This window comes from Hirundo rustica, chromosome 3 (assembly GCF_015227805.2).
Source record: "Hirundo rustica isolate bHirRus1 chromosome 3, bHirRus1.pri.v3, whole genome shotgun sequence".
Taxonomy (NCBI): domain Eukaryota; kingdom Metazoa; phylum Chordata; class Aves; order Passeriformes; family Hirundinidae; genus Hirundo; species Hirundo rustica.
The window spans coordinates 45,012,797-45,029,142 of record NC_053452.1 but is presented as its reverse complement, the minus strand read 5'-3'; the positions used below and the strand labels follow the sequence as shown (position 1 = coordinate 45,029,142).

The following is a 16,346-nucleotide window of genomic DNA, read 5'->3' as shown; positions in this document are numbered from 1 at the left end:
GGTATCTTCCTACCACTGGCAAAGCTGTTATGTAGACTCAGCCTATTTTATTTTACAACATTTTGAGCAAACCTTTTGCTAGGTAAAGAGAGGCATCCAGCATGCTAAAGCAGAGAAAATACTGCCACCTTCTCACAGAGGCTACTCAGGCATTTGGTCAGTTATGTGGGCAGCATTACCTGGTGTGTAGCTTGTTTTTGACACATAGTACACAACTGAACAATTCTCTAGAAAGGAGAGGCATTATTTCTGCATTCTCCACTGAAGTAAAGATACAGGAATGTGCACTGCACACTCTGATGTGGCTTCTGTAAAACTATTCAGGTAGCTGTGATTTCCTCTAATATTACTAAGCAGAAAAACTATTACTAAAGGAAAACATAAAAGAACATCAAATTCAAGAAAATAAAAGCCTGCTGAAGTGCATCCAGAGGATGGGAAATCAGCTTACTGTATGGGAATGCAGCCTAGCAGCAGAAATGGAGAACTGCAAGACAAAATACACAGGTTCATATTCTCAGCCATACTAATGACTCATACATGGTCTTTCACGATTGTTTTTCCTTTGCCTTAGTTCATCCTTTAGCAAACATACAGAAATGTCACCGTAATCTCTCAAGATGCAGAACATAACAGTAGTGTGCTAATCAGCAAAGCAGTTTCTGGTATGCACACACTTCAAGATCCGCTGATAAAACATTATTCAGAAATGTGAAAGATAATCACCATCTTCTTCGTGAAATCTAAGGAGATGGTGTAATGCAAGGCTGAAACCTGGAGCTCAAACTTCTGTTTGAGATGTTGAAACATCTTCCAACTTTTGCTTTGACTGAGATTCATGGCTAACAATAACTCCTAGGATAAAGGACATTTTCCTCAAAGCAGCATATAAAATACTCTCAGGTGGCAGCTAGAAAACCTGACCTGAACATTCAGGTTGCTTCACTGAGTAGATAGAGCTGCACTAAAAGATAGAACTGAAAACTAAAGATGTATCTTTCTACTATAGTAGGTAGGCAGAATGTAAATACTTAACAACAATAATAATAAACTGAGGCCTAAATCTAAGACCTGAGATTAGTCTTGCCTTTTTTTTTTTTTTTTTTTTTTTCTTATCAACATGAACTGTTGATTCACACAGTGCAGCATCCTGTACCTTTCACAGTTCTTTGGTTACCCAACCAGAGTTGCAGCAGTGGACCAGGAGCCAAGTTGGAATCCTGGATTTCTCAACAAATGTGTAAATGCACAGAGGTAAATTAAACAATCCTCACATTAGAGAAATTAATTCCTAAGTACTAATCACTCAAATTATTTACAGCATTTTGCATTAATTTCTGTGCACCACTTAGAGTTTACAGTAGCTGGGATTTTTAAATAGTAGCACAATGATATTTCTTTGAGCCCTGTCCATATTCACCATACTGCTCAGTCAGCTTTCCAACGCTAACCCAAAACAGGGCCATGGAAATCAGTGATCATAGAACTGTTAAAAGTTGGAAAAATTCTCTAAGATCACTAAGTTGAACCATCAACCTATATAATACATACATAAATAAGTAACAAGACCTGCTATGAAGTGTTTAAAATTTAATTGCCCATTAGTAAATCATACAGCCTAGAGCTTCCAAAACTCTACAAGAGATGGAAGTTTGCTGGTTTCCTTTAGAGTTTTCTCATTTCCTTTAGGCTGTAGGCTTCAAAGGAAAAGGTCTATGCCATTCTTGTACAGCATGTAGCTGGGAAAATAGTTGCTTTAAATAATATACAAATCTGAAATTCCAAGGCCTTCCCATATTAATGTTAAATACAATGATAAGTTTTTAAGGCTCTTTTCCCCTTTTTGTGGAGGGAGATGTATAGACTTCTATAATGAAGTCCCCAGAAGTTAAATATCCAAACTGTTCCTACTTTCCTACATCCTACTTTCTGAACATGAGGAGGTTTTTTCCACTTTAAAGCCACATACAGTAGAGTCTCAGCCAATCGGAGAAACGGTGAAATCAGATTTTTGCCTTACTTTTGCACTTGGTGACTCTGAAGTAACATCTTTTCAAACTACATTGTAGACAAAAGAGGATACCTACTTTAACTTGGCTCTGGACCTTGGCACTAGCACTGCATGTTGCAATGTCTAAGGCTGCCAATCACATTTTAAAAGCTCAACCGAGCAAAATACGTGTTCATAGTGTGCCACATAGTTTTAAAATAACAAAGAAAGTAAAAGACCAAGCTTCACATAAGAGAAAATTCAATACAGACTTTAAAATAAAATCATACCCAAGTCCCATTCCAGTCAGTGATACATCATTTGAGATTTTCTGAAGGATTACTTTTGCCTCTTAATACTGAGCAATCTTCTCACACTTGGAAACAATTATGGTTTTAGTATGTATTTCATAGAATCAGAGAATGGTTTTGGTTGCAAAGGACCTTAAAGATCATCTTGTTCCAACTCCCCTGCCATGGGCAGGGCACTTTTCACTAGACCAGGTTGCTCAGGACCCCATCCAACCTGGCCTTGAACACTTTCCAGGGATAGGGCATCTATAACTTCTGTGTGCAAATGCCTTACCACCCTCCCAGTAAAGAATTTCCTCCTAATATCCAATCTAAACCCACCCTCTTTCAGTTTTAAGCCATTCCCCCTTGTCCTATCACTACGTGCCCCTGTAAAAGGACCCTCTACAGCTCTCTTGGGGGCTCCCTTCAGGTACTGGGAGGATGCAATGAGATCGTTCTGGAATCTTCTGTTCTCCAGGCTGAACAATCCCAAGTCTCTCAGCCTTTTCTCATAGGAGAAGTGCTCCTAAAACATTTTCAATAAAGCTGAGAAAAGGACTCTTTTTACAGTCATTTCAACATACTACAGCTAAACATATCATACATACAGTTCAACAAAGAAAATAACTCACAAAATCTAAGTACTGCCTGAAATGTATTTTCTTTTGCCAAAGCCACAATTCTGAAACTATATTCAACTCTCATTCTACTCATTGGAGGAAAAAAAAAAGTGAACAATGATGTGTCTTAACCTTATCATTTCAATATCTAATTCTGGTAGGTCTCTCTTTTACCTTAAACCAATTTATGTCTAGTCTTAGAAAATTTCTGTGAAGAAGCTACTGTTAAAGAATTTATTCAGCTGAGTCAATTTAAATCAATTTTGAGAAAATATTCAGTGTGTCGGACATGAAATGCATGAGTAACAAAATACATTACAAAACCCCATTCTCACAGGACCAGTGCTCTCAAAAGCTACATTTGCAATGAAAACATTCTATACAGGGATTCTGGTCACGCCAGAAGTTTTCAATTTGTAGTAGAGGACAACAGAAAACCTCTACTTGCTGCTATCGTAACAGCCTGGACTCGCAATTTGCAGGAGAAAGACGAATTCTGCTGTAAAGCTTCTAGCAGTAAATAGTATGCAGCTTTGTGAGAGTGAGAGGGCACAGACTCCATTTCTCATACACAAGCAAAGGGTACTTGGAAGACTACTGGGCTGGCTTGTTCTGCTGGCAAAACCTGTTTCCCAGCCCAGTTTGCAACTTGGCATTTCCCTGGTTCCTCAAAGATGATGTGATAACTCCCAATGCTGCTCAAGCAACTGGCACAGAATCAGTACAGACCATGGCAATACTTAGGAAGCATCAGTTGGTAAATGTTTGGAGTCTGCTGACAGCTGGTGTACCACTTGGATTCATATGTGCTCTTCCTACAAGGATGCTGGCATATTCTGTTTTCAGAGATGAATGTGTATCTTTTCCTTTCCAAGGGAAAGGAAATCCATATGTTCTTCCAAGAGGCACTTGGATATTTTTGTGAATATCCAAGCCACTTGAAAAGCTTTGCTCCGTTCATTCCTTTCAGTCCTGCTCTTAACCAGGACCACATTGTTGTTATGACCTCATAAGAAACAATCTGTTTAAGGTTTAGGCAAGTAAAAAGGACGACTGGTACATTTCTCCTAGATCTTCTGGATCACTATCAGTAACTACTGTAGGTCTTCAGCTGAATTTTGTACAAGTATCACAACTCTCAAGTAGCTGAGGTCAGACCCAAATAAACAGTAGGGATTTAGGTAGATAATTCCCAAGAAAATTTCTATTACTGTTCCTTTAATCCTGAAGGCATCAAAACTCTCATAGGAATTCTGATTTTCCCTCAAAATACTTAACTTCTTCACAGGCCAAGAAATATTTTTGGTCTTCATATGTTTTAGTAGCTTGTAAGTTACTTTATAAATAACCTGGAGCAGTGACTAAAATAGACATTTGTCCATAGATATGATGTTACTCTATCCCAAAACCACCACAGATTATTAATATGATGATGCAGTGAGCCAAAATGAAGCAAGGAAAGAACCATAACAACCAAAAATAAATGAAAACAGGAGAAATTACAGATTTAAAAGGCCTTTAAAAATTATATTCAGACAAAAGTGAAAATCCTACTAAGTAATGGTCAAGAACTGCAGGATTTGGTTGTTAAGTTTTAGAAATCCTGCTCTGAAAGCGTGCATGACTTTTAACTGAGGATTTGATTTGGAGATGTTGGTAGAATAATAGTACAAAGTCCAGCTTTACAAAAGGGTTGAAAAATAGAAAACATTTAATGCAAATCAATTTTAGGGGAGATTACTCTCTTGCTTTCAACTGTTTGTGTTTCAGCACAGGAAGAATGACCCCAGACCAAACACAGAAGGACTACAGAGGCAGCAGTCGCAGTTCTTCACCTGCTGAGAGCTGCTGGAGTGGCTCCTCATCATTGGGAATTTAGCAAGGCAAGTGGAACTGAAGGATACAGGAGTGAAGGATACAGGATCCATCAGCAGCCAGCAGTGCTATGAACAATAAAGCAGTCTTGGTAATCCATGGCTTCTCCAATTTCTGTCAGAAGATGGGCTTTACTACTCATTGGCCTGTAAATAAGGCCAAATATTGGCTTAGAGCGACTCTTGACACCCTTTGTTTCTGCAAGCACTAGCAGGATTTTTGGCTCAGCTGATTGCTGTAGTCCTATGCGAAACCAGGAATTACCACCCTGCCTGGAACATGAGACAGGGAGAGACCCAGATTTCCTCTCTTCTACTGCTTACTTCAATAGAGAAAACAAGACCTTTGTCCTGGGCATACAAGAGATAATGACAAATCTGCTGCCAGCTGTAACTCATCTCTGGTAACTGAGTGCCTTCTGTCCTGAAGTCCAGAGCCTAATATCTTTCCCAAAAATGTTTATTAACATTGATTTTGACAAAATACAGGGCTTTTGGAGATATTCACACCACACATTTTTGGTTTGTTTATCTTGGTAGGTTTGCTTGGTTTTTTATTGTGGTATTTTTTTAATTAATAAGTCCCTTCTTTTCTGTTTTTAAACATGATTTTTTTTTTCTTTTTTACTACTTCATTGAACTTTCCCATGATTTTGTGTTGTAAGGCAGAGATACCAGAAGCATCCAAGCTACTTTCTCAGTACTGGTCCATACATATTCAACTTCTTTCACAACTTCCCTAGATGGTGGTCTTTTTGTCTCCTCTTCCTAAGGAGTTATAGAAAACTCTAGGCCAAATCCTTATCCTGAGAATAACATTAGGCCAAACTCAACTGAAACCTCCCACATCCCAGGAGACAGCATCTTAACCCTGGGGCCAAACTAACATATGACAGCAGCAAATCTGGAACTGCTCCATGGGTATAGAATGAAGGAACTTCCCTTGAGAAGAATAATTTCCCCTGAGACAGATGGGCAGACAGAATGACTCTTTGACTTTGTGTCTATACCACTTAATGCAAGAAGTAGGATGCCTGGCTCCAGGACAGGCTATTGATCTGGGGGCCAACGGCCTTGGGGCCAGTAGCTGTGATTACCCTGTAGGCTTCAACCACTTGACTTCCAATCCAAACAGTTGTCTCAATTGTTCGTCTCCTCTGGTGTCTTTCTCAACCTACCTCATGATCTCCTTTGCTCTTAAATCTCTCCTCTATAAAAACAACTCTGTTGCAGAGCACAGCACAACCTCCCTTTGCCTCTCGGATGATCCCCAGCAAATTACCTTTTCCTGTCAGCGCTGTTTCCAAGTAACAAACAACTCTTAAAAGAGAAAGAGAGTCCCCAAAGTTTGGCACCCTCACTCTCGTGAATAGCTGCAATTCATCACACCAATTTAGATAATCTCTGAGTGCTGAAGTCAGAGCATCAGCACAATGAAGCTCCAGAGTTCTGCTGGACTCAGGGGTGACTACCAGTGAGACAGATCTGAGTTTCATCTATCATCAAGTTTGTGTATTTTCAGATAAGAGGCAACAGAGAATCCTATGTCAGGTCTCTAGACAGACATTTGGTATGAATTATGAAACACATTTATTTGGTGTGTATTAATGAAATAATACAGGCATCACAAGGGACAAAGCACACATATTCTGACAGCAGCAAAAATAATATATGCATTTTGTATTGAATTCAAGCATGGGACAAAAAAACTTGTTTTCCCTAAAGCTTCTGCAAACTGTCCCTTTATTTATTATCCTATCCAAATTACATTCACATCCTTCTATAAAGGTATGAGAGACCCCAGTAGTTTCTTTCACCTGAGGGCTCTACTGTAAGAGCCTACAAATCTCATGATGTCTTTATAGTGCTCCATTGCGATGCTTTCATGGCACTCCCTCATCTTCTGTGGATTTGTTAAGATCCATAATGCACATGAAATATGTACTGGATACGGGGTCTGTTCCTCTGAGGGGGAAGAAAGGCAAGAAAATCAAGCACCTGCTAAAAGAACATGGAGAAAGTTATGCAGACTGCCAGGCTTCTTCTTCCCTGGTCTCGTCATACAGAACACAGTTTTGCAGTACATCACAACCTCACAGCCTGTTACTTGTCATAAATAAAGGCATAGTTTAGTTTCTCTTGCAAGTCACCGGTAGCAGTGCTTATGAGAGCCGGACCTAACAGAGAACACCCTTATAAATCAAATTATAGATGCATTAACTTCTCATACAGCTTGGTAGTTAAATAACTTGAATGCAAAACTTCCCCTGAAAGCCATATTGTATCTTTACCAGCCCTTCAACTAAGCACTTTCAAAGTAACAGCCTCTGTCAGCATTTATCTCCGAGTACTGAATTACTACTGTTCCTTACTCCATTCAGAATACAGCGAGCAGAAACCCAAAAATTCAGTCCATCATGGATCTTGGGTGACATTCTCTGAATGCAGCACAATACACCCATCCTCAGCACCAACAATGAGACTGGGACAAGCTGAATTCTGGAGAAAACGCTACTTTCACAAACCACTTTGCAGACAACCACGTTACCGGCTTCAGAAGTGGTTGAGTACTGACAATCCTCCCCTCTCTTATTGCCTTAACTCCTGTGGTTCAAATGAGAGACCAGCTGACCTTAATCAAAAACTTTAAAACACGTGTTGCCATCAAAGAAGAGTCAACTTCTCATCTTTGCTCTGCAAATCCCTAAATTGGGACAAGGCTCTCCTCACTTCCTTCTAACGGGTTATCTCGTCAATCCCAAGCAATATTCCATATTCCTCTTTAACAAAAAACCGAACTGTGTTAACCCATGACAATATCACAGCAGAGAAGGGTCCAAAGCAGCTCTTCCTCAGCATCCCTCTGGTGCCTAAATGTTATGCAAAATCTCTAGCCATGCTTGGCAAGGCTCACAGATGAAGACAAAAATTCCCAAAGCTGGAAGTCAGAATAAGACTTACAGTCCATTTGTATAAAATGCCATGGAATATCGTTGCACTGAGAAGACTCATTCCAGAAACAAATATAAAACTACAGGCCCTAAGTTCCTAAATCGGTAGCTCCTTTCCATCCCTATTTTCCTTCAACAAGCAGAGGTCAGTGTACTCTTTGTATCTGTCAACACAACCAGTACCAATCTCTTTGGTTTCTTCATTCTGCTTACAACTCATGTAAAGCAGTGTTCCCATACTGCAATATGGGATAAGATGTTAAGACACTGACAGCATGCCAAGACAAGTGAAAATGCCACCTGGAAGAGTGAGTGCAAAAAATTACTTCATCTTTATTGTTAGAAATAAAGGACTTTTGTACAGATGGCACCACAACAAAGCCAACCAGAAAGAACTGCTTCAGCACAACAATTTGATGGCATCTAGCACTGAGAAAACCAGACCACAGATGTGTGTCAGGCATTAATTACAGGGAGTTTCCAAGGCAGACAGTGCTTAAATGCACACAACTGTATATTCTTAGTGCTCAGGTTGTCAATTATTAATGACCAAATTGCTTCACCTTACACATCGCTCATATGGCATTCTGCACAACTGCTTAAGTTGCATAGGAAGGAATAGAGTCAGAAGAGAAACCTCACTGCTACAATCTGCTGAAACCTCACCACAAGTCCATTTCACTGCCCTTTGTTTGCCCGTCCTTCAGGCAGCTTGTGACAGTCCTGTGACAGCCCATGTGCACAGCAATATTAATTGCTTTCAAGTAGCAAATTGCCTTATTCTGCAATCTCCTTTCATTTAAGATTTTTTTTTTTCCCAAGTTCTTAACTGGCTTTATCATTTTCCTCAAGGATTTTCTCTACTGAGTAAGAAGCCAAAGACTATAATAAGGATAGGAGGAAACAAGAAGAAAAGTCAGGGTTGCCAAATTTAAACACTTTCCCTACATGCTCTGTATAGAAAACTGGAAGGCTATGAAAGAAGCCTTGTCCTCTGTACAAGGGGTAGGTGTGCATTTATTTACATATGAGAGACAAATTCAGTCAGCTGAACATAAGGAACATCCAGGTGCTCCCTGTAATTTCACACACAGGAACAACCCTCAGCTGGCACCACCAGTAGCAGGGTTCTCTTTTCTCCTTTTCCCCTTACTGTACTCAGCAAAGGGAGGAATTTTCAGGTGTACCCTTTATAACAATACAGCATATTTTAAATGTCCAAACACTTCTGAAAAACTGTTTGAGGTGGCCAGGCAAGTTCTTCTGCTTGTCGTCTCTTTTAATGACCATTTCAAGAGACTTGAAAGATTTCTTGCACAGGTGCAGAGTTAATTGAGGAGAAAAAAATGCACCTCACCAGAAATACACATGCTCTGGGAAGAAATTGAACAAGCATTGGACATACTATACTGGTCTGCATTTATACTTGTCTACTTGTACAGACTCTAATTTATATTAAATAGGGATTAAGTACAGCTAAAGGCCACTGCATAAAACAAGAAACAGATGGACTTAGTTTAAAAGGGCCCAAGTCAAAGGACTATCAGACACAGAAGGAAGTACCACCACTTGATGCCTGGTCTATTACATCAGTGATGACTGGATGACCTCAGTTTATGAAGCTGACAAAAATAATGAACACTCAACTCACACATGTCAGACCTCAGGGTTTTCTGCACTCATGCCATGTAAGTGGCATTTTTTAAAAGGTTTTCCATTTGGACAATAGTACCTTGAGTCTTCTTCCCTGGTAAGGCCTCTATGATGAAGCCAGTTAAACATGCAGGGCCAGGTTATGCCTTGTCCTTCAGCAGACATGCAGTGGGAAAGAGATATCCCTGCCTGAGCCATACTACTGAAGCCAAACATCCTGTAGCTGTTTATCAGCAGGAAATGTTAAGGTGCTACCAACTCAGACCCAGCCCCACTGTCCCAACAGTGAATATTTTTTGACCGATTCATAAAAAATATACACACACTTGTTTACATCAGTAGTATTCCTGTATGTTGATTAATGCTTAGAAATTTAGTCATTGAAAGCATTTAACTGCTTTAAGTGTGTCACTTTCTTCTTACAAACTGTAGTAATTAAGAAGTGGGGAAGGGAGGCATTGTGGGGAGGCCCATAACCCTGTTTTACTTTTTAAAAACACAACTTCCTTACAACACTAATCTGTATACTCAATGACAACTATTTATAGGACAAGCATTGCCTGTTTGAGATCAGTCAGGAATATGATCAGGTGAGCAAATTATTAAATGTCACTATTAATGTCAGCTGATTAAATTTCCCATAGTAGGAGTGCTAGCTTGGAGGCAGGGAGGAAAAAAAGAAAAAAAGAAGAAGAAAGAAACACTGCATCTTTTATAGTCATACCAACATATTGCCAAGACACAAAGCCCTCTTTGGCTGGACAAATTTTAGTGTGATTTTTTTTTTTTTTTTTTTTTTTAGGCTTTTCTAACTTGACCAGCCCTAATTATTTATGTCAGTGACCTGCATTCAAATCACCGGAACCCAGCGTCTCAGCACAAATGCCTGCACTCATCCTTTAGGAGAAGGCTGTCCACTGTGATGATATGTGAAATGCAGCTACTATAAAAATAGGTGCTTGTGAAAACTGTGGTCAGAGGAACATTTCCCCGAGCTTTTCAAAACACCAATGCAAATTGCTATCTGGAAGAAAGGAAACATTATCTTTCAGTCACTTACATGCAAATATCAAATGGAAACTGACAGTAAAACATGAAAATGTTATTTAACTTCATTACAACCAGGTTCGCAGTCTGTGAAAAAATAAACCCAAAGGAGAACGCAAAGGAGCCACCTCTAGAAGCACTTAAAAGTTCAAAGAAAGAGACGGGCATCTCGCCGGATTTTCGAAACAGCCAAGGATTTTAAGGTGGAAGAACTAGCAGCCTGGCTCTTGGCGCTGAATTCAAGCGGGGGTCAATCATGGGGGCTGCATCCCACACAAACCATGCCTGTCGCACGGGAGAGTTTGGGAAGCACGGCTCCCTCGGGAGCCCCCCTCTCGCCCAAGGCCCCGGGGCCGGCGCCGGTTCCGCGCCCCGGCCCGCAGCCCCGGCCGCCCCACACCGGCCCTCGGGGGTCCGGGCCTCCCCGGAAGGCCTCGGGCAGCGGGCGAGCCCCCTTCGCCTTACCCGTGGTGGAGAGGACGGTGCTGGCGAAGAAGAGGGAGGAGGTGAAGTCCCAGTTCCAGTTTCCCGAGGCGTTGCTGAGCACCGAGACGCCGTAGTTGCTGGCCTCCAGCACCCGCATCAGGAACTGCTCCAGCTGCTGCTCCGAGAGGCAGGCGTGCTCCTCCAGGAAGCGCTGCTTCAGCTTGCTCAGCTCCTGGCGCAGCAGGTCTTCGTAGGGCAGCTCCACCGAGGAGAAGACCACGGCGCCGAAGACCAGGTAGAGCAGGTAGCCCAGCACCAGCAGCACGAAGCACCAGGCGGAGCGGTGCTGCTCCACCAGCCGCACGCAGGAGCTGCCCGCCAGCGACTGCAGCATCTTCCCGAGCCGGGGCCGGCCGAGCCCCGGGCCGGGCCGGGCCGGGCCGCCGAGGGCAGCGGGGGCTCAGGGAAAGAGGGAAGGGAAGGGGGAGCGCGGCCGGCGCCTGCCCCCTGCGCGGCCGGCGGCTGACTGTGAGGGCGCGGAGCGGCGCTGATGTGGCGCTCACGTGGCCGCGCGGCGCAGGTACCGCGGCGGAGGGAGGGACGCAGGGAGGAAGGGCCTCCCCCTCTCCTCTTCCTCCTCCTGCTCCCGCCGATGCTGCTCCCGTGGCCGCGTGTCGGGACGCCGGCGCTTTCTCTCACTGTCCTTGTCCGCGAGTAACGCGTGGAATCCCCCGCTGGCGCTCAGGACGCCGGCCGAGAGCCTCCCCCCGCCGCGCGCTGCGGCGGACGCTTTATTCCCCTCTCCGCACAAAAACCTCTGGAGATTTCCTTGCCCTCCTGCTCCCCGCCCCCTGCAGTGAGAAACCCCCAAAACAGCAATTCCTGCCACTTTTTTTTTTGTTGTTGTTATCATTTACTTATTCATTCATTCACGTTTCAACGCAGAATAAGGTGACGCAGTGTGAAGCAGGAGGCTGAATTTCATTCAGTGCAGGATATAGTGAGTTCAAGGAGAAACCCAGACGTCAGGTGTTGAAGTCTTCCCTCAGGCCTGTAACTTCAAAATGGGGCCTGTTTGGGGGTGCGGTTTGAACCAGGTGACCTCCAGCAGCTCCCCTAACAAGCTAAAGGAGCCTTTGCTCTTGTGCAGGGCTCCTGGAGACACTTTTTAATGGTGCAGAGTGCCTGGCCAGTGTTCAGAGCAACATCCACAGTGAATACAAATGCTCTGTGTAGCCCCAGCCAGCAACCTTCACAAGTTTCACTCTGAATGCTTCTTTATTCATCCATCTCAAACTCCTACCAGCAACACCGTAAACTTGCCAGATGAGGTTCCCCACCAGATGAAAAGGATCAGTAAAAATTACAGCTTCCCAAACTATCCCTTAGGGTGAATAAAGACAGCTTCTGTTAAAGGCAAGGCAGAAGGTTCACAAAGTTCTGCTACAGCCCTTCCACCTCTCAGCTGATGGCAATTTATACAGACACAAAGGACTAACTTGCAAATTAGAAATTTACTAGGGCTGAGCCAGGGAATTTGTACAGAGTGAATTAAATCCAGCAACCTATCTTAAGATGTGAGGAACCCCTCTAAGCTTTAAGGACTGCTGTGGGAAAAGAATAGAGAAATGAAAGGCAAAAAACAAATTCTCAGGCTAAAAACTTAAGCTATATGTCAGCATTTCCTTTTATACAACAGCTGCATGAAGCTATGGGATAAATCTGGCCCGACAGAACAGCTCATCCAGTTCCTGGTCTATTCCCCACTGCCAGCCACAGCTGGGTCATTCCAGGCCCTTCAACACATCCCCCACCCCCCGTTTAATTAAAATGTAAATGTGTTTTTACATGCAAACAGCAGCTGCTCGAATGGTTGGTCAGTAGAGTGCTTGGGGGATGTGGGAGGTACACAGGAGACAGGCTGAGTGGGCAGACTCTCTCGATAACGTGCTGGGAGAACACATGTGCGGTGTTCGTGGTAGGCAGCGGACATGTCTTTGCTGTAAAACAGTATTTTCCCAACCTTCAAGCCAAATATTTGTTTAAAGGTTAGAAAATGTTTGCCTAAGAACACACCTCTCTTCAGTTATAGGAAACTGTGGCTGGGTAAGCTGAACTGTTTTATTTACCAGCCTCCTTCAGTTTTCCATTTTTATGAATCAGTCATTCTCCATTTTTAGAAGCCTCTCACACTTGGAGGCTTGCTGGGCTGAATAGAAGAGGAGGACTCTGCTGAACAGAGCCTGCAATGCTCTCCTAACTAATTTTTTTTTTTTTTTTTTTTTTTTTTCCCCAAAGATTTTTAGAGGCAGGGGCTAAGGGGAACAATGGCAGAGCATCACAGCTGTGTCACCAAAGCATTCAGTTCTTGCTTCCAAAGCAAGCATCTGGACAGTCTGTGTTTTTGGCACCATTATTGATATTCATGTTTTAACTCAAAGCGCTTAACATAACTGGTTTTCTTTGGGATATAAAGGTGTCTTCATAGTCAGTTTTCTGATTTTGGGTGTTTGTATTTAACATGGTGATATCACATGTGAATGCAGTTATGGCATTCCAGCTTCATTCCATAGCACGCTATATCCATTTTTGTGTTTTGCTAGTCAAAGATTAGGCTAGTCAAGGATTCAGTGTACTGAATTCCGTGTTATGTCCTGTACAACAGGACATCACAACATGCTTCAGCAGGAAGTGACTGAAACTGGTGAGCAGGCTGTTACAGAACAGAAGTTTCATTCTATGGTGATTATCCCTCTTAGTAAAACATTAATTAGTTAATAAAGTGTACCTCATCATCACATTGCTTGTCCACCCTCAATGCTCTGTAGTGACTGGATTCCTTACTGTTGGAAAAGTCCAGCTGCAAGCAGAGTGAAGAAACCCACTATTGGTAGATACTGTTGCTCTCCACTGCACAAAACTCCCTCTGAGCTACAGAAAATGCAAATAGAAACTGCCTGTCTACATGGGCAGAAAAGAAGGCAGACATTCTAATCCACCATAAAACTGAGACAGAAAGCACAGTTGTGTCCTGCTGTGCTAGAAAACCACAGAGAAAGTCAGTAGTCTCTGACTCTGCTGCCTGGGGAGGTAGGACAACTTCCCTACCACATCACGGGGCTAGCAGCTTCTATAGCATAGTCCAGAGGCTGAGAAAATCCTCTCTTGTACGTGAGAAGTGTAAGACCTTTTCAGAGCTGTATGAATCACTGACATTTTCTACTGGGAGAAGTGAAGTTTAAGTAAAGAGGCTTTGTGTTAATGGCAGTCTGCTTTTCTCTGAGATTTTTGGTTAACTAAAATAATCTTTAACTACTGAAACATTTCCAATGAAATGCTGAAGCGCTTGAAACACCAGACAAGAAGACAAGGAGATTGCGGTAGGAGGAGGAGGACAACCTGGTGGCAGACAGTGACCAGAGAGGGGGATCACTGGATTCTGGTCTTTTGTCCAGTGACTGAAAATGACAATAGGTAAAAACAGGAGCTTCGGTGAAAAGCAAGAATAGCTCACAGCAGTGCTCCAGTGCCCAGAGCCTGGTCTGTGCTGGGTGGCTTAGACCAAAGAGGAGATTTGACATGGGGACTCTTGCTGCTGTAATCGCTGAGCTCTAGTCTGTGGGCAGGAATGAATCTGGAGAAAGGGAAACACCCATGTTTGGCACTGTTACTTATATAAAGAGTATGAAATATTTTCAGCACCAAAAAGAAAACTGAAATTACTCATATGCAGAGAAACTTCAAGCTAACTGAGAAGATTATTTATTTTCCTTTTTTTTTTTTTTCCCCAAAAGGGCAGTCCTGTGGCCAGATCACAAAACTTTTTACATCAGTCTTGGAAGAATAAGCCTTTCCTCTCATTATGTTGCACCTTAAGTGCTAGAAGCAGTGTAAATAAAATTAGTTACCAGGCAGTTTTTATCCTGCCAAACCTGTTCTGCTCTGGCATACCTACAGCATGACCTCACAGTACAAGGAACAGAGGAGGTGTTGGTGAGGAACGGTGCGATGAACCCGGACAGTGTAGGAGGCAATAAAAACTTAGGTGAAGAGAATGTGAGGCAGTATCAAATCTGTGTCACCCTGACAGCTGAATATTGAATAGCAGCAGGGAACTGATTTGTCTTTCAGAACCTTTCTTCAAACTTGGCATGGATATAAATTCAATGGTTATGGCAAATTTGAAGTCTGACTGATCAGTCCTAAATTATGTATACATGAAGAAAGATTGCCGTAAATGTGAGATTCTCTGAATTCACTTCAATTAATGATTCTGTCCCTCGAATATTTTTTAATGAAACTGATAAGAAGTAGAATATTTCATGATTTGCTCTATCAAGTGAAGGCTGGAACATAATACATTTCCTTTTATAGAAGAAATTTCTTCTGATCAATTGTTTCTAAATACTCAATTTGCAAGCTTTTGCAGAAATTAGTACAAGGTTGGCTAGGGGCTCTGATTGAATGTCGTGGCCCTGTGGGCAGGCAGGATGTGAATTACAAGAATCACATCCTCACAGGCACTGAGACAAATGTAGTTAAGTTGAGAAGCAGTCAGATGGGTTGCCGTGTGTTCTGTTTCCAATGGTAAGGTGTTCTATTTTGGCTAAATGGAATCATCTAGATTTGGGTCAAATAAAGTAAAACTTAGAAAAGTTAAGCCTGACTTTTCAGGGAAAAAAATAATCTCTGAAGAGGGGATGCATTCCCATTTTAATTTGTCAGGAGGAGGGAGATGCAATAAGAGAGTACAGATGTATTTAGGTCTTTAAAATTTCTCAGCAGCCATACTGGTGACTTGCTATGGAGGAAAAAGAGTGTCCATGTTCGTGCCATTTCCAACAAAACCTGCCTGGCTAAATTCTCCTTGAGAGGGAAGGGAGAAAGCCTGAGATTTAGTGGTTTCCTCAAAAAAACCCATTTTATGCTGTTTACTTAATGGCGCAACACTCTCCACAAAGGTTAAGACCACTGATGTATGATAGCAAAGGAATGAATGTGCCTAGTTTGGAGCTATATTTAGGGGAAGGTTTGAATCATAAAGTAGTAGTGTTTAGAATCAAGGAAGTTTATATGCATGGTCAGGCACAATTTCTTTCTTGAGTGAGTCATCCTTGGTCAGCGTAAGTATCATTTTCCTTAGAGTTGCAGTAAGTGTTCATGTTTAACCAATGATCTTGGTAGAATAGTCCAAGTAGAATAACTGATAGATAACTGTTTACTAAGATAAGAATTTTATGTCATGGAAAAAGTAATGTCATGTATATTTGCCATCAGGTTTACCAATGACAGTATTCAGAAAGCAGCTTGGTTTCTCTAAGAGGTATAGGTCCAGTGGCAGTGAGGGCTATATGCACATAAATACACACATCCTTGTATATATGGATATGGTCTTATATAATTATATATATAATTTTTCAATGCTTTTTCAAACTCCACTTCCTCACTATTATGTTCCAAGCTGTGCCATATCTTTGTAGAAAGGTAATTAC

At 42.1% G+C, this 16,346-nt stretch overlaps 1 protein-coding gene across 1 annotated transcript in view; it reads right to left on the bottom strand.

Moving 5' to 3' along the window:
- The window catches only part of KCNK1 (potassium two pore domain channel subfamily K member 1), a 33,873-nt gene extending 22,584 nt beyond the window's left edge, over positions 1-11,289 (bottom strand). The window contains exon 1 of the mRNA XM_040059261.2: positions 10,894-11,289. Within this exon, the coding sequence (XP_039915195.1) occupies positions 10,894-11,248 (355 nt within the window). The 5' untranslated portion in view covers positions 11,249-11,289. The remainder of the gene's footprint in view (positions 1-10,893) is intronic.
- Between the last annotated feature and the right edge of the window lie 5,057 nt (positions 11,290-16,346).